This window comes from Eutrigla gurnardus (assembly GCF_963514095.1).
Source record: "Eutrigla gurnardus genome assembly, chromosome: 22".
Classification (NCBI taxonomy): Eukaryota; Metazoa; Chordata; class Actinopteri; order Perciformes; family Triglidae; genus Eutrigla; species Eutrigla gurnardus.
The window spans coordinates 6,430,126-6,456,706 of record NC_139933.1 but is presented as its reverse complement, the minus strand read 5'-3'; the positions used below and the strand labels follow the sequence as shown (position 1 = coordinate 6,456,706).

The 26,581-nt window shown below is 40.8% G+C and overlaps 2 protein-coding genes across 3 annotated transcripts; one reads left to right on the top strand and one right to left on the bottom strand.

The window, feature by feature from the left end:
• Positions 1–570: 570 nt before the first annotated feature.
• On the bottom strand, positions 571–19,102 carry LOC311033360 (poly(ADP-ribose) glycohydrolase). 2 transcript variants are annotated; one of them, XM_084040703.1, is made up of 17 exons: positions 18,507–19,102; positions 18,333–18,421; positions 17,538–18,241; positions 17,083–17,205; positions 16,853–16,939; positions 16,519–16,593; positions 13,079–13,171; positions 12,331–12,485; positions 10,116–10,195; positions 9,959–10,019; positions 9,750–9,825; positions 8,432–8,579; positions 4,801–4,879; positions 4,181–4,289; positions 2,735–2,840; positions 1,623–1,751; positions 571–1,415 (listed from the first exon to the last, which is right to left on the bottom strand). In XM_084040703.1, exons 1-17 carry the CDS (start codon positions 18,620–18,622, stop codon positions 1,240–1,242), a joined length of 2,406 nt encoding a protein of 801 aa, XP_083896829.1. In that variant the 5' UTR covers positions 18,623–19,102; the 3' UTR covers positions 571–1,239. The 2 variants fall into 2 exon arrangements, with proteins under 2 accessions (XP_083896829.1, XP_083896830.1); XM_084040704.1 differs by lacking the exon at positions 18,507–19,102 and having other exon boundaries at positions 572–1,415; positions 17,538–18,221; positions 18,333–18,410.
• Positions 19,103–19,542: 440 nt separating this feature from the next.
• Positions 19,543–26,442, top strand: adam9b (ADAM metallopeptidase domain 9b). The gene is made up of 22 exons (XM_084039688.1): positions 19,543–19,697; positions 20,013–20,119; positions 20,202–20,278; positions 20,377–20,455; positions 20,537–20,613; positions 20,983–21,175; positions 21,285–21,347; positions 21,693–21,764; positions 21,865–22,034; positions 22,116–22,206; positions 22,727–22,857; positions 23,233–23,404; positions 23,550–23,639; positions 23,769–23,970; positions 24,146–24,257; positions 24,465–24,645; positions 24,737–24,823; positions 24,911–25,016; positions 25,292–25,424; positions 25,535–25,616; positions 25,809–25,846; positions 25,951–26,442. Exons 1-22 carry the CDS (start codon positions 19,631–19,633, stop codon positions 26,066–26,068), a joined length of 2,448 nt encoding a protein of 815 aa, XP_083895814.1. The 5' UTR covers positions 19,543–19,630; the 3' UTR covers positions 26,069–26,442.
• The last annotated feature ends 139 nt before the right edge of the window (positions 26,443–26,581 follow it).

Sequence of the window (26,581 nt, the reverse complement as noted above, 5' to 3'; positions counted from 1 at the left end):
ATCCATATCGAACAGGGTGTTAGTTACATATCAACTTGAATGTTAAATATTATGAACACAGCGTCATATATGTGAATAAACCTGAATACAAAGTGACAAAAGGTCCTCATATGAGACTAGTGTCAAGCAGCTTCTCCTTGATGCAAATGAAGCAAGCGTTTCATCCGTCAGAGAGAGAAATCACCCAGGAGCCCCACCGCCTGACTCCGGCTTCTGACGGGATGTTCTATGATCTACTCTTTACTTAATGAGGTGTCATGTACAGTTTATATAAAAGGTATGACCTTATTAAACTGTGAGTGAATGTGTGAAGCAATAGCTGGGGAATGATAAATGGCAAGGCTTGTGTAGAAACTACTTTTGCCTGTAACATCCATGGGACAAGGAGCCCTCATTGTGAGTGTGTATCGCTGACATTTGTGGCTCTATTTAAAATGGTGCTTCAGTATAAATCATAGCAATATAAAAAATAAAAAAAATGCATATTGCATTTACTTTTAACTGATTTTATTTAGCCTGTTTGAAAAACAAAATGTCAGAAAAACGTTTCATTTAAGTGCAACAATACAGGAATTATTAATTAAATAACAGATTCACATTGAAATTTGTGTTAAATCAGAATCCAACCAAATTAAATGTATTTTTAAAGCAACTGGTTTCAGTGGAGTACATATCACAACCCTCCAAGAACCTTCAATTGTAACTACAGTTTTGTTATAAATGTATAACGTAAAAGATTTATTTACCAAAGCTCTTTAAATCAAACCGCTTCTCCTTCCCAGACTGCTCCAAGCTTTCCAAATCCCATTCTTGTTATTCTTTTCCTTTAACTTGATTTCTGACAGCCAATTCAATTAGGCTGGATATGTGTGGGTGTAAAAAAAAAAAAAGGCAACATGACAAACTGGGAAGATGGATGGCAACCTTTGCTTCACCATTAAAATCACAATTGCGTCCTATTGAAGCTCAATCCACTGGCGTATTACCAGCAGCAGCAAACGAACACAGCGCCAGACAGGGTCGTAACTAATCACCCTCTGCAGTCCCGTCGCTTTAGAAAAGAAGATCTGCATGCTAGATTGTCATTTTCGGGCTGCCATTGGTGGAGACCACATGGTCTATCCACCGCTGTTAATCAAGTTTGTCTGAAATTTAGCTAAAAAATACAGCAAAAGGCAGACGGAGAATGTTTTTTTTTTCCCCGATGATAAGGCACGGTGACTCATCAGTCACCTGACCTTAACGGCGGTCTGCGGGGACGTGATGTCTGGCCGAGCCCCTGTCGGAGTCGTCTGGCACCGGGGAGGAGCTGACCTGTTGGTAGATGAACGAGTACAGGCTGACGTCAGGGCGCCGACCGAGGCAGCTCTTGCACACCGAGCTGTAGTACTGCCCCAGGAGATCATACACCTTCCCTGTGAAGGAGACACGGAGATGGTGATGTTGTCTGGTTTCAGGGAAAAAATAATTAGCCACATCATTTCATGAGATCACATTGTTTACAACCAAATCCCATGAGAAAATATCCCAAAACGTACTTAATCACATCATTCTTTAATTATCATCACACCGTTGGCAGTGTCATGTAAACAGGAAGCAGACCGGGTGGTTGTTTTCCTTACCGACACTGATCTTCCTCCGAGTCAGGAAAGAGTGCATCTTGTGGACATCTGTCATGAGCTGGCTGTCACCAAAGGTGAAATAGGCCACATCTCGGCCCGCCTCGGCAGCTGCCAGCATCTGGAGCAGAGCTGGAGGAGAAAAGCCTGTGTTAAACCTCAACAGCGACTTATTTGCACATTTTTTTTACACATTCTGTTCTTCCTACTGGTAAAAGTTTGAATAAACAAAGGTCTTCCAGGAGCTGATGTTACATTTAAGCGTGCAGCACGAGTGTCTGTGGCATGTACAGTTAAAGGGAGGTGATCGGGGAATAGGTCTCACCCCCACTGAGAACTCTGGATTAGTGACAAAGAGAGGCCAGGTCTGGCCCTGGAGAGCTGTGAATATTTTAAGAGACTGGAAATATGTCTGCTGACTAATGAAGGTTGGGACAGATAACGAGCATAACCGAATCAACCTTTTCAGAAGAGGGCTAAGCTGAATGTGTCTACACATCTGCAGTTTCTCTCCCCTGCTCGGTTTCAACTGATTTTCCCCAGAATTATCTGACAATTAAAAAAAAACGGGTGGCTATCTGAGGCCACAGAAGGCAAACCCAGCAGCAGAACAGCATCCGAATTAGAAAGCTCTTCCCAGGAGGCATGTCATTAAGCAGACAGCAGGCGACCGTGCCTATAGAGGGCTGTACCTTGCTACAGCTAATTAACAAATATGCATGTATAGTTTGCAAGCACAGTGGCTCCTAAGTAAGAAGCAGAGCTAATGCTGCAAACGGTTAGCATAAACTCTCCTGAAGCTCCCGGCTGACAGTGATACAAGGCAGAGACCGAAAGCTGTAACGGATTGATGGACTCGAGCAGGCGATCAATTTCACTATTAATGAAACATATTAACTTTGTCATTTGATCAATAGGAGGAAGGCGACGAATAGGCCTTAACTAAATGAACGCATTCCCGGAAGACAAATAGATGCCCACGCTGAGCTGATGGAGCCTTTGAAGATGAAATTTATTCCGTTACATCCATGGACTGCCAAGTGCACAAAAAAGGTGATTTGAGCACATTTTCCCCCTAGAAGATCTACTAAGTGGAACATTACGTTATTACGTACCTTTCAGACGTGTGTCACCTCCAAAAACCCCACAGCCCCAGTTCCCTGTAGCCACTGCTGCAAGGTTTTGGCTTCGTTCTTCAGGGCGAGCAAAGCCACAGTAAGCCTAAATGAAGAAGTTCAACAACAACTTTTTAGGAAAAGGAAATAATATAGGGAATAAACATCAAGTCGTCAGCCACACAAGGTTGAGACGAGTGAGGAATGATGCAGAATCAGCTCTGATGGGCCTCAGGTCTAGGATCACCTTATTGTTCCAGATCACCGGTGTGTTTTATAAGAGCCAGGCCTACGGAACGTCTCCATACGATCACACGTAAATGGAAATCCGCAAAGTAATTCCATTTGCCTGCAGGCTTGCACGCAACACATCAGTCAATGCATGAACACATAAAGGTTGGTTGGGAAACTAGCATGGGTTTTACACATGACAGACTCAACCAATGTGCATTAACAAGAGCATTTGAGATGACAACAGGTCAGGTGGGGGTGTTTGTCACATGAGAAATCATTTCTAAAAGCAGACGATGTTAAATGAAAGATCTGAAGCATCTCAGGACATTAATTTTCACGTTGGAAATGAAGTGAATAGTGAAAATGAATTGTGAGCGCCCACCCTCCCCCTGACCAGTCATAAATTCTTCCCATGAAAGGGCAGATGTGACAGTTAGCTGAACAATATTCGAAACAGGATTGATCTATATGTTGGTGCATTCCTCACACCCTTGTCAGAGCTGTCAAACTCCTCCATGCTTTCTGACTTGACAACATCAACGTCTTGATTTTCTATTAGGAAAGGACATCCCTGACTGGGAAGACTGCACACGTGGAAGGATTTCTACTTCAAAGAAATCAGTGAGGTAAATGTAATAATTGTGATTAATCGCCGGAGGTCAATTATGCTCATTAGAAATCATTCTGGGCCTAATGGACAGTGTAATGAATCAAATTGAGCGTATTCTTTACAAATATGGCAATCCATCGGTCTGTATTACATATATAAGGCACTTATCTATAATTCAAATATTTACAGAGGAAAGTAAACATGAGTCAATGTCATCCCATTTGACGTTTGTTCTGAGACTGTTTGGCAATTATCATCCAAATGGATTGACACTAATGTCATTAAAGCTGTGCAAACCAAACATGAAGTGGAAAATATAGTTAAAATATAATATTACTTAAAAAAGACATGACTATGGAAGATCAAAGTGCAACATCAAAGAGGAGTGGTAGATTGCCCCTACACTTCCACTGGCATTAATTATACAAACTGCATACAATTTGTCTACAAAACAAAAAAACTGCACTCACCGTACAGTCCAATGAGCTGACATAATGTTTAGTTTCTGTACTTTAAGGGGGTTTCATTCATGTTTTACAGCATGCAGACTAAAGACACTTAACACAAAGGCGGGATGTGATGGAATATAGATAAAAGATAACCTTGTTGAGTTCTCGGTTAAGTTTCTCTGGATGAAACTGTTCAAGAAAGTTCTTGAACTGCAGCGCATCGATGGCCACAATCTCAGTGAATCTTCTCTGCCAGCCATCTCTGAAACAATTCAAAGAAATGGTTTTATAAAATTACACATATAACGGATCAACCGGGCTTTAGTCAAATAAGATGGAAATAGGAAGTCCCACAAAATAAAGTCAATAAAACAGACCGAAAACATGCGTTGTGACCTTAAAAGATATGCATTTTATATATCTCTTGATGATGGTGCTGGATGAAAGGTCAGGGTATCATCATGTGTATTACAATTCTCCCTAAGGGAGACATCAATCTCTCTTTAACATAGCAATTTGGTATTGTTCCACCTCATGGTGGAACTATAGGATCCAAAAGTAAATTCATCTTCTGGGGACCTTGAAAGGCTGTATGTCAAATTTTGATGCCAGTCGAGATATTTCAGTCTGGACCAAGGGGGACCATCCGAAACTACCCTGTCATCAGCTCACATGGCCAAAAATGATTGTTAAAATGGGCTTAAACAGAGTTATTGTTGTTGTTATTATTAAAGCATTTTAAGGTCGTTGAAGTAGCGAGGTGCAATAAATACCTTGGAGTTGTGTCCTGGTGGCAGCCAGCCCACTTGTAGGTCCGAGAATAGCCTGTGTATTTACTGTACTGCTGCGTACCTGGTAATCACAAACAGGGACATCATTAGTCACACACAACTGCAAAGCATTAACATTAATGTTGATTATTAGACATGTCAGTTTGGGTTGGGGGGAAAAAAGAATGATTCATGTTAAAATCAAGATATAAAGATCCTTATCTTCTAAGATTTTGAAATGATTCACTTAAAAAAAATCTATATTTTTTTCCTAATGGTGGAAAAATGATCCTAAAAAGAACAAGAAGGAAAAATGTTTTCAAGGGGGGCGCGGGGGGGCAGTGGCGATTCTGACTGACGGGATCGGATGAAACGGGAGAAGCTGTCTCCTGACAAGAGGAAGGTCAATTTATTACCCGCCTTGAAACAACTTGAGAAGCAGCGACTGACCGTCCACCGACGGGGGAACACTCTGCACCAGTAAAAGGGGGAGTGGAGGGTGGGGATGCAACAGCACAGTGAAACAAATAGGCCACAAATTAACTTCCCATTCATTAGCGCTCGTTAGTACCTGGCTGTCGAGAGCACTCGCTGAGATGCTTCATGCTGCAAAGTGAATAAACCAAGTGATTAGTAGTGGGGCCTTGGTCAGCAGGTATTAGGAGCTGCACAAAGGGGGGGAATCTCTCGAGCGGACTCCACTTGACAGACATTTCATTAACAACCCCCCACCTCTCGATTTTTTCTCCCTTTTTCAAGTAATAAGCACTATTTTTACCCGAATAAGACACTAAAGTGCCAAATCTAGGTCACCAGTATGCCATTAAGACAACACGGATGAGCAAAGAGCAGAATGGGCAACATAACACAGCTAACTTTGTATTTAGTTTGTGATCGGCCGAGTCATACAACCACAGATAACTCATAGCTCTTCACTCACTCACTCATTCCAACATTTAACTGGTGAATGAACACCCAGGCTAATGGGAAGCACAAACTGAGTTGGAAAAGACATTAAATTCACTCAAATAAAAAGCTCCATATTATACTAATACTTGAAACAATATAACTGAATAACTGCAACAGAAACATGTTGGTAACAACATGTTAAATAATTATAAAAATTGGATGAATTGAATGTTCAGTTTCTATATTAGAAGTTAGATCTAGAAACATACAGCATGTTAAGTCCACTATGAGATACCTCAGAGGCTTGCATAGCTCATAATGCTGAACCATCCGCTATTAAACTAGATGGACTTCTGTTAAGTATGCATACACCGGACCTTTATTGGTCCTCCAAGAATATCAAACTCTATGACCAACCATATTTGCGTTTGAAAGGAACAACCTTCAGGAACAATATGAATTGTGATTCAGACGTTTTTATGCAGCCCGTTATTATTCAAAAACAATATTTGTATTTTGGCCAAGAAAATGAGGTCTCTGATTATTAGAAATGATATCTAAATAACAAATAGATTGCATAAAAATCAGCTGAAGGCTGCTCCTTTCATGTGTAAATACATGAAAACAAAGTGTCTCATATGTGTGGTGGATCAGAGACTGTAAAAGGTCAGAGGTGTATCTCATTGCCATGCCGAGGTAATAAGGGGCAACTCAAGAAATCATACTACTGTCGAGGTCTGCATGAGAATAAACAAGGATAATACTGTTTCTCTCCTATAAAAAAAAAGCATATATAAATATTATAAGCAACATTTTGTGCAGAGTCAAGAAAAAATGTCTACGTCTTCTGCTTGCACCACATTTCTGGTCAGTACTGGCGTCAATGAATCACGTGACTTCTCCTTGATACTGGTTAGACTTTTGACCGCCCCGATGGCAGCCACATATCTAGCAATCAAGGAAAATTGAATTAGGCCCGGGCACTTTTGCAAATTTCAATGCAGAGGTAAGATCCATTAGCTTCCCTATGCCAAAACGTATCACAGAGGGATATGATTTACCACATGGCTGCTAAGGCATGGACTTTGCTTTTACAACAGGGGGGACAAGAGACACAAGGTTTAATAAAGATGATGGAATGGAAGAGTCCATTAGCAGAGCAGGTCTTGGGCAGGTCTTCCAGCTATAATTAATTCTGGGCCCAAGTAATAAAGTTAAGTGCTGTAAGTGGAGGCAAGGGAAGGATGGCCGACCAGAAATCTGAAGGTGACTCCGCCATAGCGAGAAGACCTGATGGAGAGGTATGATTGCTGATCAGGAGGGCGGAGGCTCTGTTGCCTCACTTCCTGCTCTAATCCAACCCACCTATTCATGCAATGTTGAGGCAGTTTATCTATGTATGGATGGCTTTAACGGTGGTTTACATAATGGCCTTGCTTTTATTTAAATGTTTATTTTCAAACAGTTCTCTCTAATATAATCAGTTGTTGTTCACCGATTAGCAGCTAACATCTCTGTATGCTCCAGCACCAAATGGCAGACAGTTTATTGGAGCTTTTTCACTGAAAAAATCTGCCTGTGTCTGAAAGCGACGTTGTTGAGAGCAGTGACAGTGAGCCCAAAAGATAAGGGCAGTAAATGCAAAACAATGAGCTGTAATAAAACATATTGATCGTAGCTGCACCAGACCACAATGAGATTCAAAGTCAAGTGGATTTTTATAGCCACCAAATCACTTTTATGTTTGTTTTTACTTCACTGTACCGGTAGGACTCCGTGTTGGCAAGAATCCATTGATAGTTTTCCTAAAATAAGATTTTAAAAAATGACATAGTATAAAGTCTTGTGCCACTTTGAGATTTTGGCTTAAATACATTGCAATCATTACCTTTTTATCAGTTAAAAAGGCAAAGACGTGTCATTTGCTATTACATTTATCAAATTAATGCTGTGACGTGTATGCAGACGTTGCATACACTACTGAATGGCAGACTAGATCTATTAAAGCAGAAGTAATTGTGGTTTAGAAACCTTACATTACCGATTTAAATATATTTTGCTGTGGATTGTTAATTGGATTTGTGTAGGCTTCCATCAGTCTTGATAAACCATTTCTACGTTACACTTCATCAAACACAATCAAGTCGCTGCAACAGTCTAGACAAAACAGTGCTGGATATTTTTTTTTATTTAAAGAAGAAAAAAACTGTCAGGAGCCATCAGCCACCTGCTGGGACTCCTGATGTCTGGCTCTTGTTAATGGGTCTACCAGCCTGTCCCAACCCTGTTTGTTGCAACACTTCAACCCTGAAGTACAGCCAGTGGGAATTACTCAATTGAAAGACACCAACAGAGCAATCAGGACAGCCCAATCTACAACTCCCAACTGATGCAACTCTCCCCTACGCAGCTAATCAAAAGGGAACATGTAACACTTCTGAAGTACAGAAAACAAACATCACAAACATCCTTTAGCCTCGTGCTGAGCCAGGATGGGGGTTAATTGAAGTTGTGCACTTCATGCTGAGTGTGACCAGGAAACGCTAACTATCTGTGAAATTATAGGTCAAGCATGAGAAATGTGAACCCAGTGGCATTATGGATCTGATCGGGATCAACGGAGTAAATCATGAATAACGGTAGTAGGAGTAGTAGTGATGGAGTAGGATTCATTCAGTGGAAATCATTGTTAGAAAAAGGTGTGGGAGAGTTTTTGATCACTGACCTGTGATGATCAGACATTCATTGTGATCCAGAGCTTCAGTGAAGAGGCGAGAAACAATGAGCTCGGGGTTGATCAGAAAGCGAATTTCCTCTTGGACTAGACCAGAACTGGTGACTCCTCCACCCACAAACTGATTGGCAAAATCCACCTGAAAATCAAGACAGAGGGCTGATGATGGTGGAAAACACAATTTTGGAGTCACATGCACATATTCTTATAAGATTTAGATTTTATAAGAAACTTGGGCGACAGGAAGAAAACACTGTATGAAAGGGTCTGAGCCCCTTCTTGTCAGAATCCCTGACAAGCTGATTGGGAAGGTGGCCTGAGGTGCTCGCTTTGCTCAGACATTTGTCCCCCATGCCAAAACTAGCTCTTGCCGTGAGCAGCACTTAGGTGTGCTGCTGCCAGTAGCAAATATCAAAACAGAAGAGCAGTCCTAGAGCACCGAGTAAACATCTCCCCCCAGTCACACCATGCTGCTAAATTGACTGCTGACTGAAGCCTGTGATGTATCTTGCCGCTTGTGTTTCAGGTTTTTGGGCAGATCTGTGGGTAACACTGATTTATTTGTGCATTTTTTATCTGTTTATGATTCAAAAGAAAACACGCATCCCATCATTTCATCTCAGACACGGACGTGACAACTCATTGTTTTAGTCAGAAGGCAGCCATGCGGAACATATAATCCAATATCCAGATTGACAGTTGTTGCTCATTGGCCTATAGACAGCCCAGAACAACCCCGTCACAACCCCGAGGAAGAGGCTGCAGAGGGGAGAGCAGCAGTCCAAGAGCAGATCTCCCTAAACTGGTCACTCAACTCTGGGACAGCAAGCCAGCCTCCGAAGTCTGCTTTGACAGGCTGTCAGCACCCCGCCACCCCCCCAACCCAGCAGAGCATCCATCAATCCGGGGCCGCAGTGTGCCCCGGAGCTGGTCATGTGTGCACATCAACTGTCAGCTTGTGGCAACTGGAGGCAAACAAAAGGTGAAAGGAAGAGCGGGCCGTCCTGACAGTGTACAGGAAGCATGGCCGACACAGAGAGCAGAGGAGGCTCAGAGGCCTCGACCCCAGTCCCAGCACAGGCTCCCTCAAAGGCCTTTTCAGCAGTAGTAAGCATTCTGGGGTGAAAAGCTCCAGAATGTGGCGGCTTGTTGACTGACTACAACAGAGGGAGAGGAGGATGGGCGCAAAGCACAAGGTGGAGCATCCCCCGAACTTAGAGCTCCTTCAAGTAAAATAACATTATTCTGCAAATCCCTCTAAATCATGTTATCCACAAGTGAACATATTTCGCCCTGCTCTGCATCTTACCTGAAGCATCCCATGACCATCATCCTCAATGGTCCCTTCACAAGTAATGTGGAGCTTTGTCAGCAGACTGTGTGAGCTGAAAAACAAAGGATATTCCAGTTATCGACTACAGGTCAGACGATGAGTCCTGGTTTGCTTCCAAACAGGCATTTTGGACAGAAACAATTGAATTATATTTTTTCTTTGATTGCAGAGCCAATACACTAAACCTTTTCCAATTCAATGGTTTATCCAAGCTTTTCCTCGTGAATGTTACGAGTCCAACAGGCTCTGAAAAAAAAACAAAGGGAGTTAAATATAGTCAATACTGTATCAATATCAATACAATATTGTTGCAAAATTTGAAAATTAAACCACAGCACCTACTTTGCTCAGTGAAACTTTTGAAATAGCACATCAGTGTTTTCAGTTTCTCAATCTTTGTTGAAGAGGACCCCTCGAACAGCCTTAAGGCAAGAAGAGATTATGAATTAGACTACATATGATGTTCCTCTTCTAGGTTATACATGGCATTACAGTCACTCTTTTGGTCCGCCAACAGTTAAACAACTAACTCCAAGACCAGGAAGAATTACTCTTCAGTGCCGTCGAGAGACACAAGACCTCCACTTTGGCCATGTGAGTTCAGTCATGCTTTAACTTTTGATATGAATTGGTTCATCTCTCACTCAGCTTCCCTTTCAGTCACTAGCCGATTATGTAGGAGTTCCATCGCCGTTCTGACAATGGAGTTGCCCCAGGCTCGCCATCACAGAGTCACACTCGTGTGCCACTTCACAGCACTCACACACACAAAAAGAAAGGAACCGAGTGGGAAACAGGGCTCCCTCCCCTTGGGGGTACATTAAGAAGCCCTGTGTCCCTTTTAAGCAACAGAGTCCTCAGATGGCAAAAGGTAAATTCCCTGAAAAATATCACAGTAACGCCTGCACACACACACACACACACACACACAAAGCTGCTGGTAGTGCAGGAATGCACTTTCAGCACTAAGCCCACCATCTATGTCGTGAGCAAACTCTACAAAAGAAGCCCACAGCCTGCCTTACATGCCACAATAAAGAGAAACAAATTTCATGCGAGTGAAATGAAATAATGACAAAAGCTTGATGCACTGAGAGCCCTTCGGGGGCTGAGAAACGCATTCATCCAAGTCTGCTCCTACATTCGTTTCCAGTTTTTGTCAGTGAGGCCCCTAGAAACAATCATGCGTCGTGAAGCCCTCAGGGCAAATGTCTTTGACATAAGCGAGCCACTAGTGAGAGCAGGCTTTTAACAAACTGCAACATGTTCTTTGGGGAATCGAGGTTTAATACACAATTATATAACATCAATATACCCCCCACAGATGTGAAAAGTCTATGATGTAACTCAGGAACGGATATAAGTGACTTTATTATGTATAACAGCTGGGTTTCTGCATCATCAGCACACACAAAAAACATTCCTTAAAAACAGGGAATTCCAGCATGGAAACACTGTTTGAGCTAAACGCACTTCATGGTAAAATAATTGATTTTGCTTCTGAAGAATATTTTGAATGACAGCACAAATATTCAATCAAGCCAAAAAGAAATAACAAAAACAGTCTTGATAGTCCGCTTTATCTCAATGCAAATAAGAAGTCTGTGTTGAGATGAAAGAAAATCTGAAGATAACCAGCTTTGTTTTTATTTCATCTCTATTCCTGTGAAACAAAAATGCTAAAGAAAAGAGTTTTGGAGTGACAGATCAAAAACAATACAATTAAAATAAATGTATGATAAAAAAATAAAAGCTAGCTTTGCACCAAATTGGTGATTCAGGACAATTTTTAGCAGCAGGGGAAAGGGACAACATCGGCTTTCCTTTTATATCGCAGCGAAACCTTTATGTGAATGACATACTGATGCAATTGAACTCTGATACAGCCTTCTGCAAAGCAACCAATGGCCTTCTCCATTGTCAAAACCAGCCATCTGAATCAATGTTAATCCAATTCCCCCCTCCATTTAGGTAATTACACTGTGATGCCAAAAGAGATGGGAGGACAAGACTGAGCAGTGATCTGCAGACTGTTTTCGCATTGCAACAACCGCGATCCCACAGTGAGATCTTGCAGGGATTTTAAAAAAAAACACACATACTGCCCTCATCTTTGTCATATTTGATGCTTTTGAAGGAAATGGTTTGGCTGTGAACTACACATAAAAAAGGGTATTTATTATTCTGATAAACTGACAGTGAAGTGCCAGAGAATGATAGAATGTGGTGTATAGTTCTGGGAAGGCTAAAGCAAAATATCTACTCTATTTGATAACATATTTAAATAGTAACATTTTCCAGATCAGTCTGTAAATAAGTCAGAGTGATCTCTGTGTTTGGTAAATATATTCTTGTCTTGGATAAATACATTCTAGTGTTTGCTCACGTGTAATTAAATCCACGTACAATGCAAACGGTGGATTTAACAACCAGCCAAGGAGATAAAATGATTAATGAGGAAAACATATACAGTAGTGCCCCCTCATGGAAATTAAACTTGTCGTCACAGCATTTACAAGCGGATTATGTACCTTTAACCATCAAATCCCTCCATTACCTGAAGAAGTTGATGTCTGGGTAGTTGCAGTACTCATTCCGTCTGGAGTTGCGTCGGGGGAAGGTGCAGAAGAAGGCGTTGGCGAGCAGACATGCCACCTGCTCCTGAGACATGGTGATGGAGTGGTTCATGCCTCCTTTGAGGAGGGGTATCGGCTAGAGGAGGAACAGAGGTACAACCGAGGAAGGTCAAAATAATTTGTTTCGTCAATTTGCCCAAACGAGACATTGAAGTATGTTTCGTAAAGATACTAATTTGGCTCTGTGCTTCTTGAATCAGCCAACATAATCACAATCACTGTCCATCTTTGCTCACAAGAGATCCATACCCCTAATAAAGACTATGGGTTTATATGTATAAACAGTATATCCTCATAAGTGATTCTGTCATGACAACGGGGAGCACTTGTTACATTAAGGCTATAGACATTGTTTAATGTTTATGTTGTGTATGTGTTTGAAAATGACCAGTTTAGGAACAATTAATCAATAATGGTGGATGTGATGAATTCAGGCTGGTACAAACACACATTGCTCTTCATCATCCACACGCCGAAGAACCAAAATGACCTAGAGGTCTACAACATCGTACAAATGACCATCAATAGCTACGTGCCTTGACCTCACCATCTTTAGTACCGTTTCACAAGATATTTGTCATGTCGTGACCTTTGGGATCAACCTGCAGCGGTGATCTACTGTGTCACAGACCAGTGAGTCAGTGTCTGATGGTTAGTGATGGCGGTTACCTTGGTACACAGCTCAGATGCTCTCAGTGCTAATTGCACCATGTCTGGCAGCAGGGAGCCAAACAGATGTTCGGCAGCATCAGGCTCCAGGACCTTGGAGAGAGCAAGAGATCTGTTTATGTTTGTTGTTTTGCCACAAAATTCAGCTGTGACATTATTAGCTGCTTGGGTTGATTAAGACTGATAGAGAAAAAATGAAATGAACAGGTCTAATCCATATCAGGCTTTACGTACATCTTCACGTAGAAACAAATCTTAATAATCATAGGCAACGCAGATTATCAAATGGCTATACCCTCTGTCTGTCTTGTCTTAAGTACAATTTAACCTACGATAATGTGCATACAGATTCAAAACCGCTCGTGGAAAATTAACGTGAATAACCTCAAATTGGACATTTTAAAAGGGATGGTAAAAGATACGGCTTCATATCATTAAAATATGTATTTAGCCGACAGTAAATCTATAATAATATTACCAGAAACAAATATTAAAGCACCATATCAATCATCCATGACTCCACAACACTGCTTAAATGTGCTAATGTATCTTAGAAAATATATAACAGCCATTTTTTACTTCCATATTGGCTACAAAATGTCAGAATGATCAATCTCAGAGCAATTTAATCAAGGTTGAACGGCTATACCAGCTGATTAAACAGTCTTCCTGGAAGAGATGCAAATGAAATAGAAAGGACAGTGCATTCACAAGACAAGGAGCCTTGAATTGTGATTTAGCAAAGGACATTTATATTATAGCAAAGGAAGCCTGACTAAACACTGTCATAAGTAATGACCTGGTTGACATCATAAACTGCTCCTATGGGCGCAATAAATGAAGGCGGTTGACAGGGCGAGACGGTGGATATAGCTGAGGTAGTATAAGCCAAGCTCTTTAAATCAGCAGAAGACAGTGCATCAAATCAACTAAACTAACACTCTGTATGACTTGATACTGGTCTGTACATCACACCAAACTGACAAAGTAATCAAGCAAGATGGAGGCGAGTGGGCAGCGAGAAACCAGAGCTCCCTGCAGATTTAACGCAACTCCTGTTGCTCCTGTTCCAATTCCCCACAGGTCCGAGCAATAAAGCAATCTGCTTGACTGCATATGTGGACATGTGACCATGTAAATATAAAACGCTCGTGTGCTCATAACCGTAAATACAGCACTGGCTGGGCCTGAAAAAAAGAGAAATTTATAAAAACCAGTGTGGTCCGTCAACAGCTTTTCAGTTATTCATAAGGTGTGTGCGCTGAGATGAATATTCAATGAGGGCGCCTGGCCCATCACTCTGTGCCATTCATGTCTACTTTTCTCTGACACTCGAAATACGTCTCCAGTGTCTCCAATCTGGCATCTCCGGGGGAGAAGTAACAAAGTCAGAAATGGGGTACATTACATTTCATTTTTTTTGCCATTTCCCATTTTGTCTGTGTGTTGCATTGAAAATATGTTTTAAACACCAACACTAGATTCTGTGGGTTATATGAGCTGCTTTCTATCAATAAAATAAAGATGATTTTCAAGTTGCTACTGGACCATTTTGTATATATTTGTTATATCACAGATTTATAACTCCTAAATTAATTTTGTTAAAGGACAGAAGCAATGAACAGACTTTGTTTAGAGGAAATGCATGTCAACTAATAATATAGATTATAAATAAAGCAAAAGCATTTTGTGTGAACTACAATGATATATACAGCACGTGAATTTTACAGTCAAATGTGTAAAGTTTTACAGCGCGAGTGATCAATGACTTGATAAGCAAAAAAATGATACGGCACCTCAGTTTGAATCCAACTCCATTTGAATATAATTTGTTCTACTGGACTATTTGTGCTACTGGACAACACCATGAATATAATTTGTGCTACTGGACATTTTGCATTCTGACAGAATCAAGTTATACCATCCCAGTACACTTGACACAATTCAAATCCAACCATAAAAACAAAACCTGCCTCCAGCGAAATTGTCATGTTCAGATTTCATCTAATAAAATCCCCATTCAGACATACATATGGCACACAATTGATCCAACAGCATAAGGCTGGAGTAAAGCATTCTCTGGGATGTGACGTCAATCATTCTCATTCCTGACAAGTTACTAAACATGACCTTTTGGCAAAAGATTAAATTATTTCCCGAGACTCCCACTTTGCCTCTGAAGGGCTGCAGCAACCTCCTTGGAGAAATCCATTACTGTTCTTGTACAAAATGACAGAAACACATTTGACATACTGGCATTCATGAAAAAAAGCGTCACATGCACTTCTATCCTGAGATGTGAGATATCATATAAACATGTGGCTTATGTATTCTAGATGATGCCATGCACCGAGTGGATGAGCGCGCTCCATTACTATAAGGGAAATAACACTGCTTGCTTGTCCAGTCCTACAGGCTCAGGATTTTTTATATCAAACACTCATGTCACAACATTGGCCATCTCTCCAAATGGAAGATTCCCATCCCCTTCATGAGTCAGCCAGTAGTACAGCCCTCCCTAATTCTCTACACAAGATGACGCAGAGCACATCAAGACAAAAGATGATGGATGGCCTCCAAACGAGGCTGGAGAGGACACTGAAAACTCTGATCAACAACCAATAAACCAACAGTGCTTTGGCCATCATGACGCAACTCAGGCCTATTTGGCTTGTAAAGAAAATGAGTAAGCTTGGGACAGTAAATTAAAAAAAAAAATCACATAAACACCATAAAAATACAACCTTATAATCCTAGCCTCAGAACTCTACCAGAAGCAAAACAACCAGATGTCCAGACAGCCGAAGAAAAAAAAAACACGTGCAAATTAATTGCATTATTTTAACTGTGAGCAAGTGCTTACAATATTTATGTAATGCAGCAAAACACACATGCACACAGCTTGGGAAAGCCTTACAATACACCTTTTCACAGAACCTATCAAAATGTTATTCTAACGCAAAGTATTTTCAAGTAGTGGAAAAAAACAATACAAGAAAAATGGCTGCATCGTAGCTTATTAATCGATATTGATTCACAATGCCACTTAAAATACCAGGCGAAATTGAATCTGGTGGCAAATGAGACATCTGTTATGTCTGCCCCTTCCACAAACTGAAAATACTATCCTCAATATCTAAAGAGACATCTGTACTTTCTTTGATCTGAACTATGTCTCAGCACCAACACTGGTTTATGATGCCTTCTGTCAGGCAATTAAGTATCATGATTGGACAGTTGATGTTTCATTAGTCTACAGCTAACCCAACCCAACATCTTCATCATGTGTGCCCATCTGTGTCAACACGTCAGCTTGGCAGTATTCATTCAATCACTCTTCCAAAAAATATTGTTTTAGATTACATAAACTTCATTCACTACTTCTGGGCTCAGCGATATTAATAAAAAAGATCAGTACTCATAACATTTGTATGGTTTACCTTAGTGCAGTACAAATGTAATGCGGTGAAGTCCCATTTCTTGGCCTGTGAGGAACTGTATTTCAATATTGCATTCTGTAACAAAGAAATTCAATAATTACATTAGATTGAAAAACAAAATGAATCAGAATTCTGAGTTTAAGTCAGAGTATATGTGCAGTAAAACAACAAATTGTCAAAATAGGAAAATCCTGAGCGACACTGTGCCTCTCCGTTTCTGGACTTGTGGCGCCATCTTATGGCACAGTCTGGTAACAGAAACTACAGTGTACTGTGCCCTCACTTTCAGAAGTGAAATACATAAGTCTTGCCAATAAAAGGACACAGATCTTACCTTCAACTCAAGTTGACTTGTACATTTGTGGTTTAAAGATTCCTTGATCAACTCCCACCGACTCTTATTCTGCAGTTCTTGTGTTTCCTGTGGAATCACAAACTTTATTAGGTCTCTACAGGGTGGATTCAGTTAAGGAATTCACATTATTTAATGTGCCATGTTTATGTATTTTTTATATAATCAATTACAACAATTGTTTTCAGGACTATAAACAATTGGACAATCACCTCATCCTGTACAGGAAACAGGTTCCAGCTGGAACAGGGCATCTTGACATGGACGTCATCCCAGGTGTCCTTAAACTTAGCAGGATACGGAACAGGAACTTTGCAATTCCGAAGAAGGTCTGTCTGTCAATGGGAGTAAATAAAAACAAAGGGCATTAATACATACAATACACGTGTAATCCAAAGAGTCCTTTTGACAATGAATTGTACATCTGTGTGAAACCCAAAGAATTATGATAATAATAAAGATCACGTTGTTGAATGTTAAGACTTTGCTTTTATATGCAGCCTAATTATTCTAAAAACCCTCTTAAAATAGAAATAAAATGTTCGCCTTATTGCACTATTACAAAATTAGGATAACTCAGAAACTTGCAATGGCACTGTATGTTTCTATTACATAACCACCTGAAGTGCTGCGAATACCAGTATAAAAAAGAAAGAATAGCTCAAACCCTTATCATCACAGTGTGCTGTCCAGGAACATCCTTCAGCAGAGGAAGTGGCCTGCCACAGTCAGGCATCCTCTTTAGTTCGTTGATTGGCGTCCCCAGCCATTTGACATCAGCAGAGTCAGGTTCCTTCCCTGCATCTCGTTCCTCTTTAGACTTATCTGGGCTCGCCGATCTGCCGGGTCGACCTGCTGATGACGTCCTTGAAAAGTAATCTGTTATTTTGATGTTATGTTTTACAGTATCCTCCGAGCTTGCTGTGCATGTCTCCACTTCTTCTTTCCCACTTCCTGCAGAATCCTTGGAAGCTGGTGACACAGGTGAGTCTTCATCCAGCTCTTGTGGAGTCAAAGGTTGGGTTTCTTCACCCGAGTCAGACAGAGTAGACTTTTCAGCATTTTGGCACTCCATAACCTGAGCTGAGATACTTTGAGAGCTACCTTCATCCGCCATCTCTACATCCTCTTGGGTTTGGCACACTTCAGTACTTGGGTTTTTCGAGGGCTTAACCAACCAATCGTGAAGAGTATTCCTGAACTTCTGTTGTGGTCTGGATCCGATTCTTTGATGATAACCTTTCGTCTTTACGCCGCGCAAACCATCTGCTCCAGTCTTTGGTCGTACATCCATCTTCGTCTCTGTGTGGTTTGGCCTCCGTTCTTGATCTACTTTCTCATTATCTCCGCTCTGAATACATGAAGATAGGGCTGAAGAATAAAACACGTTTTACAAAGAGGGGGATTCTTACGCCAATGACTTGTTTGAAATGTATATAAAAATGTTATCTAACGAAATTACCTTGTAGAGAAGATGATGGGGACGTTGGGGCACTGATTTCAACCCTGATTCTCTTTGTTAAAGGTTCAAACTCTGTCAGCGCAGTCATTCTACAAAAGGAAACACATGGTAAGACATATTTCTATTATTTTGAGAGACATAAATCTCTCGGCAGTTTAAACAAAATATACTCACAATACAACTTGAGCTGACACCACGATTGATGTATTATTTGTCTTTGTCCAGACTTGTTTCTTGGGCAGTCCCTTCTTCAATAGATGAGCAAACCTTAAGATATGATATGCTGCCATACATGACGCAATATATCTCGACAAAACAAATAGATTTGCCGGTCCCGTTTTGCTGTACGATTGATTGACTAACGTATATTAACTAATAAACATTCGCCAAGTAGTTTACTTGAGGCTTACAACTACAGCTAGTAGTACTTTTCAGTAGCTGGTTTGTATTTTAATATTATTCACACTTTTGCCTTCGGCCGTTAGTTTATTGTTGTCCAACAATAGGTTAGACAGACACGACAAAAACCTAGCATGTTTTAGCTAACACTAGCTAACTAGCTTTGGACAACAAACCCGAAAAATACATTTTAAGAGTCAGCCATTTAAGAAGTTATGTGTTAAGTGGCTGCTATCTTTTAGAAATACCTTCAACGTACGCTATAAGAACATTCGCTGTTTTTTTGTTGATGTTAAAACGCACAACGGCACTTTGAACTGTCACTGAACAAATGCTACAAAAACATTGCCGTTGTTCGACAACCAAAACACTTCCGCGTGCGAGTGACGTCACTACTAAGATCACGCGATATTTCCCCTAGCAGTTCTCGTCGGCGGTTATAACGATAAAGATTGGGTTTTTTTGCTGCAGAAATGTTAAAACTAGTCATTTGGGAATTCTGAAGCTCGGTTTTGTTGTAGACTTACTGCGTCTTTACAACGTAGATGGACGGAGCAATGTCAGAAGACAGAAACTCACCCACGTGACTGGGACAGGTAACGTTAGTACAGGTAACTCAGCAAGTATTGTTTTAACCGTCGGCTAAATTACAGAATCGCATAGTAACGTTAGCTGTATTGGAAAAAATGTGTTTACTTTTACCAACATTTACAGACTTGTGACTCAACCGTTGGATTTTATTTGTTTTAATAAGCCGCAAAACTAACCTGTCGTTAGCCCCGCCCATGAAGGCGCACCTGACCAACAGCAAGGAAGCAAAGGCACGGACAGTGCTTTTATTATTGGCAGACATACCGTTGGATTAATGGGGAAATAATCGTGTAACTTTTATTAGGATCATGGTCAGAAAAGTCCTCTTGTTTTGTGTTTTATTGCTGCCATACGTTTCCTCGAGTGACAACAAAGGTGAGCCACAGCTGATTTGGTATGTTTAGTCTTTAGTCTTTCGATGGAGCAGGAAACAGATGCTATTTTTCGTCTTTTGTACATACCGACAACGATGACTGGACATTTTGACAGTTTTGTTTTTTGACATCATGCTTGCGATAAACAATAGAGATTAATTGTGTGTGCCCAAAAGCTTTTACATTTTAAAGGTAGCCTACATAAGGGATTCTAACTCCTATCAAAGAGGACTTTTGTATGTGGTTGATGCGGTAGTTAACCACAGAATATATCCTCAATACTTACAGTTTCCCCATGCATTCACGTTCATTCCAGACATTTTCAATGGGCTTACATTAAAACTCTCCAAGTACTCCGTTGTAAATCCGCGAGTGGTTCACAGATGGACACGGAGCATCGACAGACCACCAGCGGCACAAGAGGTAGGTAAACAAGCCGGATTAAACCCGTTTAACTGCTGCTTACAACATCAGGGAATGCATTCTTGTTTTTTACTCATTTTAGAAATATGGAGATGAAACGATATCATACGCAGTCAATATAAACAACAGGGAGCACCTCCTTCATCTAACAAGGAACAGGTATGATTTAGGACTTTATTGAATATTAAATATTATTATATTTCCTTGTTAATGCAGATGAATTATCCCATGTATTTTTTTTCTCTTCATCTCTTCAGAGACTTTTTACACCCAAGCTTTGTCCAGTATTCACGTGATGCCAATGGTAACGATGAGTCATCATATCCAAAACCGCAAGTAAGTAGATACCTTCATTACATTTTTATTAGGCTGGTTTGAACTTCAACCCTTGAACCTGCTTTTACCTCTTTTGCCCAGGTGCATTGCTACTACCATGGAGAGGTGGAAGGATACGAGGATTCAGTGGTAGCACTCAGCACTTGCTCTGGCCTCAGGTTTGAACACCTCTCTACTTAATTTGATTCAATATTGACAGTGATTGACTGTCAGTTTAACTGTATCGTGATCATATGGTCAGGTTGAGTTATTGTGCCACAGTATTTTGTTGTCCAAATGAATGATTCAGAGCAGTAAAGATACTTTTATTGAACGTTTGAACCTCAATGCATACACTTTGATCACCTCATATATTTTTCCCACTTGGGTTTATTGTTTCAGTGATTTCTTATCTGTCAAACTTTACCAAATCCTCAGTAAGGAAGCTATGCCAGGTACCCACATTGTGGGTTTGCAGTGCCACACCCAGGCTTAGGCACAGACTGAAAGCATTTATCTAATGGTGTAACTGCACTCCTTCTTTTAAGGGGTGTAATCCTCCTTGGAAATGAGACCTATGGACTTGAGCCTGTGCCACGCTCAGCCACCAACGAGCACCTTCTGTACCTCCTGGAGGACCATGAGTCCGGGCCCGTCACCTGTGGGGTCGTCGGCGAGGAAGCATCAATGCAAAGCCATCAACCCTTTGAGCCTGGCAAATCGCTGACGTCACTCCTCCGGGTGAGGATATACATACATGTATTTATTATGTGAACAGGTTTTGGAATGGAAAGTGACTGAGGGTTGACGTGAACGCTCTTCCTCCTTTTCTTGTTTGCTGTTTAAATAGAGAAAGCGCAATTTACCTCGAACCAGTTATGTGGAGTTGGTGCTGGTTGTCGATAAGCTCAGGGTGAGTGTGATGACTTCACCACTATGTAATGTGAATGAATCGGCAGCAACAGGTTTGCTTCCTTGCCAGTAAATGAGAACTTTTTAGCTCTTACTTTATCAGCAATGATACGTTGTGGTTTCCTTGTTTCCTTCTTTTGACAAATGTACTTATTGTAAGTCGCTTTGGACAAAAGCGTCTGCTAAATTACCTAAATGTAAATGTAAATGTAAACTTCCACAATTCTTATTGGCTAATCAACCTGTAAAAGTAAATCAAAAATGTGCTTTTTTTTTACCCATAAATGTTGCAAAGTATTAACCAGTATATCTGCTAGGAAATTATCTTTTATAATTGTATTTACAGTATGAGTTTAAGAAAAGAAATGAGACGGCAGTACGAGAGGAAATGGTGGAACTGGCCAATCTACTGGACGGGGTGAGAATTCAAGGTCTTTGGAGAAGAAAGTTTGCTAATTTCTAATGAATTCAAATATCTTTTTGTGCCGTGCTTTTATGATCTTTTATTTTTATTCCAGTATTACAAGCCGCTGAATATCCGTGTGGTGCTGGTGGGCCTGCAGACTTTTAAGGATGTTAATCCCTTTAGTGTGGAGGGAACTGCAGGAGACGTGTTGGGGAGGTTTGTCAAGTGGAGGAAGAGTTCTCTGATACCGAGGACCAGACATGACATTGGTCAACTCATTGTGTAAGTAACGGGTGTGTTCTTTTGTCCGAGTCTGAATAGTATCGAGTTTGTGACTTATCTCTCGGTCCGCTTGTTCCTCAGTGGGCGGCCCTCGCCGTACGGTGGAGGTGTGTTGGGTATGGCCTTCGTGGGCACGGTCTGCTCCGTGGCGACTGCTGGAGGAATCAACGTGGTGAGTTCAAGTTGCTTTTAACTTCTAACACCAGCTGCCACCGTGGTGCGTTGAAGCATGAGCTTTTGTGCAGAAATTGATACGGTCTGCATTATTCATGAGGGGGGGGGTTCTTTAAGTGCAGCTCCGTCTCACATGCTCTGAACAACAGGAGTCAAACAGGTTAGACTTGAATACGGACTCATGAAACGCCAACGACTTTGTTTGGATTATTAAATTCTTTAGATTCTTTTGCATAGTGACGCCTTTTCCTTTCAACTTTTCTTTATATAACCATCCGATTTATATCCAATTGGTTGACACTTATGAAAGATTCCTTCATACAAGATCTCTTCCTCTATTATCCCAGTTCAGCATTAGATAAGTCAAAATTAATGAGTGAAAGGATGTGACATAAAAATCCTCTTTATATGTAGCCAAAGCTCTTTTCATTATTTTTATATTACAGATGCGTGTCCTATCATATATTTAGGTTCAATGACTATGGAGTATGTTAAAACTAAATATACTGTTTTCTCAGTTCAGTGGTGATAACCTCCCTTTCGTCTCCACCGTGGTGGCCCATGAGATGGGCCATAACCTGGGCATGAATCATGACTCTGCAGGCTGCACCTGCAATGGAAGAAGCTGCATCATGTCGGCTGGTGCTGGGTAACATGTCTTCCACAAAATATTCCTTAACCCCTTTGACATGAAATAAAAAAACAAGCAGTAGTTAAAATGTTACGGTTTGTAAAGTATATATCATATGATTTCTTTATCTCCCTTTTAATTCAATTGTGTATATTTTTGATGTGAAAGCTGCCTTTGAAAGAGTTTTTGGGGACTTTGGTGGCTCGTTACGGAAGTAATGTAATTCTGTATTTATTCTTGTTCCTAAAATTCAACGTCCTACCAAAAAAAAAAAAGAATAACTGATGTTACTTTGACAACAAAAACTGTGCTCTGCTCAACGGTCAAAGATTGTTCAGCAATGCCAGGCCTCTCCAAGTGGATTTATTAATGGTTTATCCTGCTTCCCTGTAGTGGCGCCACCAGTTTCAGCAGCTGCAGTGGAAGAGACTTTGAGAAGCTGATCATTCGTGGAGGAGGCTTGTGTCTGAAAAACCAGCCCGCCCCATCAGATGTGGTCGGTGTTGCTCAATGTGGCAATGGCCGCCTGGAGAAAGGAGAGGAGTGTGACTGTGGCAAACCAGAGGTAGGAGTCCCGTCTGGTAGACGATATCTGAATGTCTTTGTCATTTACTTTCATTTCAGAAATGTACTGCCCAGAAAACAGACAACATTTTCTGTATTTAAATGTGGTGATGAGGATAGATTTTCTATGTTTCCATTTCATACAGGAATGCGACAATGACTGCTGTGATGCTGCCACCTGTAAATTATCGTCTGGGGCCGTCTGTGCCCAGGGAGCCTGCTGCAACAACTGTCAGGTCAGCATTATGTCGGGGCTAATGAGTGCATCGAATAGAGGGAATTCATTCCACATGTGGAAACTTGCTAGAAAAGTGGATCTTTTTTTAATAACTGTGTATGATTGTAAGTTCTTTGTTTGTTCTTAGATCAGAGTTTCTGGGACGCCATGCAGAGAGTCCACCAACACCTGTGACCTTTCTGAATACTGTGACGGCAAGACTGCGTTCTGTCCCAATGACTACTATGTCATGGACGGCCTGTCTTGTCAGGACCGTGGAGCTTCTGCGTACTGCTACGAGGGGCGATGTCAGACGTATGATTTCCAGTGCAAATATCTCTTTGAACCAGGTACGTTCGATAATGTTTGGCTACAAATACCTTTGCTGCTTATTACATTCCAGAAACTGTGAGGTTTCTGTACTTTTGGTCAAAATTTCTGGCTGCGAGTTACACCATCGGTCAGTCACAATATCTTTGTTAAGTTTCATATTATGCTTTAAGATATTATGTCTCTTTTGGGCAGATCCAGCAACAAAGGCAGCGGATATTTGTTTCACGAATGCAAATACAAGAGGAAATCAATTTGGAAACTGTGGAATGGACAGCAGAGGAGGGTACATCAAATGCAGTGTTGCGTAAGTACTCTGGTTAATAAATCCTCTCTTAAGGTGAGGAAGTTTGTTTAAGCACAGTTGTAAAAAGCCTTCCAATTCAACGTACTCAGGGTGGTTATTTTAACCAAAATGGTGTTAAAGGATAGGTGAGCTTTTCTCTGCATTTAACTCACCAGCAGAGAACTGACTTGTGGGAACTGACTGTGTTCTCTTGATGCTGAACTGCAGGAATTCCTTGTGTGGAAAGTTGCAGTGTGTTAACGTGGACCTCAACACCCCCCCTACTGGTGCCCAAGTCAGCGTTGAGGAAGTTCAAGGGGAAAGGTGTATTAATGCAAACTTCAACCTCGGCCCAGATGTGCTCGATCCCGGATACGTTAACACCGGCAGCCCCTGTGAGAAAGGAAAGGTAAGCAGTTTTTAGGAGTGTACGAGGAGGAATTTAACCCAATATGATTATACTTGCAGGACAGTCACTAAGTCATAAGTCTTTTCCTCAGAGCTGCCTGGACTTTCAGTGTGTGAACGCCTCTACTCTGCTTCCCAACTTGAACTGTGATGCCCAGCGAGACTGCAGCGGCCGAGGGGTGACTCCGCGTTTTCTGCACTTCTTTTCACTCCGTTACCAGACAATGATGAAGAGTCTGACTTTGCTGTCGTGATGTTTTCTTCAGAAATGTAATGACCAAGGGAACTGCCACTGTGAAAACGGGTGGGCCCCACCTAACTGCAACAAGGCAGGGCGTGGCGGCAGCATAAACAGCGGTCCTGCTCAGATAGGTGGGTTTAAATTTGATTCTGTCTTCTGCTGGCATGATGGTAGCAGTGGTTCCTTGTTACTTCTGTTGCTGTAGCGCCCATATGTGAATCTGTTTTGGATAATTTTAATATTGAAGGTGTATCATGCCAGTGTTTCCATTTTTATATTTGGAGGGGAGAACCTTTTTTATAGCAAAAATCGGTAGGTAATCTGCTACAAACATGTGACTGGTATAATTAATGCAGTTAAATACAACGTAATGTTTCTTATTTACACATGACCTGTTCCACCACAGACCACTCCCTCAGGGACGGCCTGTTGATCTTCTTCCTGTTGGTGGTTCCTGTTCTGGTCGTTCTCATTCTGGTGCTGCTCTACTTCTTCAAGAGAGACTCCCTGGACCCGTGCCTCAAAGGAAGACACCTCAAGTAAATTTCATCTCACATAAAAAAATATACTGATAGATATTTTGAGGCTGCACATGCTATAATTTGATATTTTGATGAAATGATTCTTGCTTTATCTTCTGCTTACACAGGTCACGTAATGCTCAACATGGAAACACAAATGGGCAGTCAAACAGTAATGTTCAGACTGCTACAACCCAACCTCCAGCTGGGGTAAATATGTGTCTTTTTCTTTATCATCACTATACGGTAGTGTAATGTTGTTGTTGTTTTTTAGTGGAAGAAAATGTATAAAATCATTTTATTACATGAAATTGTACCGCACGAGAGGGAACGAGGTAAATAAATCAAAAGAGGTACATATTTCGTTTTTTACAGAATTTAAATGTTTTTTTCTAATTGCAGCCTGGATATCCACCGGCTACCTCAGCTCCAATATCTGGGTATAATCCTTTTTTTTAAGTTTTCTCAATCCATATTACACACAAATATTGAAATTGAAGCTTTCAACGCAGCTATATAACCAAATGTGGACACAACCTGTCAGTTTCAGGTATGGAGAAGCGGATTATTGGAAGGAAGAGGAAGACGTTGCCACTGCACCAACACCAGCTCCCAGGCAGGGCCCCGGAGTACCCAAACCAATCCCAACACCAAATAAGTAGCCACATTGTTGATTCCTTTTTTATATACAAAATGTTTCAACTCTATTTTGAATGTATGGTGTTTACTACATCTCAACATTGTATGAAGAGAGACCTTTAAAACCTTGTGATAACATGAAGTCACTTTAACGCAACTCATTTTTATAAGGTTGACTGTAGTAACATGGTGGTGGATGAGGCTGACGGATGTGTAAATATAAAATAGAATATGTACATGTTTTATTAGATTCCTGTTTAGCGATCATTGGAAATACATGAAGATAAACTATTTTTTAAAATGCAAATTCATTTTGTACTATGTTAACATGCAGTTAAAATGTTTTAAAGATTAAGATTTCATGAATGTAAACCAAATAAAGAAATGTATCAGACAATGGGTTTTTATGCTTTTTTTAATAGTAAGAATGTGTGTTTCTTGGAAATGTAGGAACACTCCTGTTCTATCGGAAGCAATCAAATGTACTGCAGTGGCTTTGCTTTTTGCTTTGTCATTAAGTTATTCGAAGAATTATG

What these genes read in the sequence shown, in the direction of transcription:
- adam9b (XM_084039688.1), top strand. Translation starts at nt 19,631, where the DNA reads ATGGTCAGAAAAGTCCTCTTGTTTTGTGTTTTATTGCTGCCATACGTT. An exon ending in AGCACTTGCTCTGGCCTCAG is followed by an intron (nt 20,614 to 20,982) that starts GTTTGAACACCT and finishes CCTTCTTTTAAG; the next exon opens with GGGTGTAATCCTCCTTGGAA. An exon ending in CAAATATCTCTTTGAACCAG is followed by an intron (nt 23,971 to 24,145) that starts GTACGTTCGATA and finishes TCTTTTGGGCAG; the next exon opens with ATCCAGCAACAAAGGCAGCG.
- LOC311033360 (XM_084040703.1), bottom strand. Translation starts at nt 18,622, where the DNA reads ATGGCAGCATATCATATCTTAAGGTTTGCTCATCTATTGAAGAAGGGA. An exon ending in CCAGACATCAACTTCTTCAG is followed by an intron (nt 10,196 to 12,330) that starts GTAATGGAGGGA and finishes TCTTGCCTTAAG; the next exon opens with GCTGTTCGAGGGGTCCTCTT. An exon ending in TCGGAGGAAGATCAGTGTCG is followed by an intron (nt 1,416 to 1,622) that starts GTAAGGAAAACA and finishes TCTCCTTCACAG; the next exon opens with GGAAGGTGTATGATCTCCTG.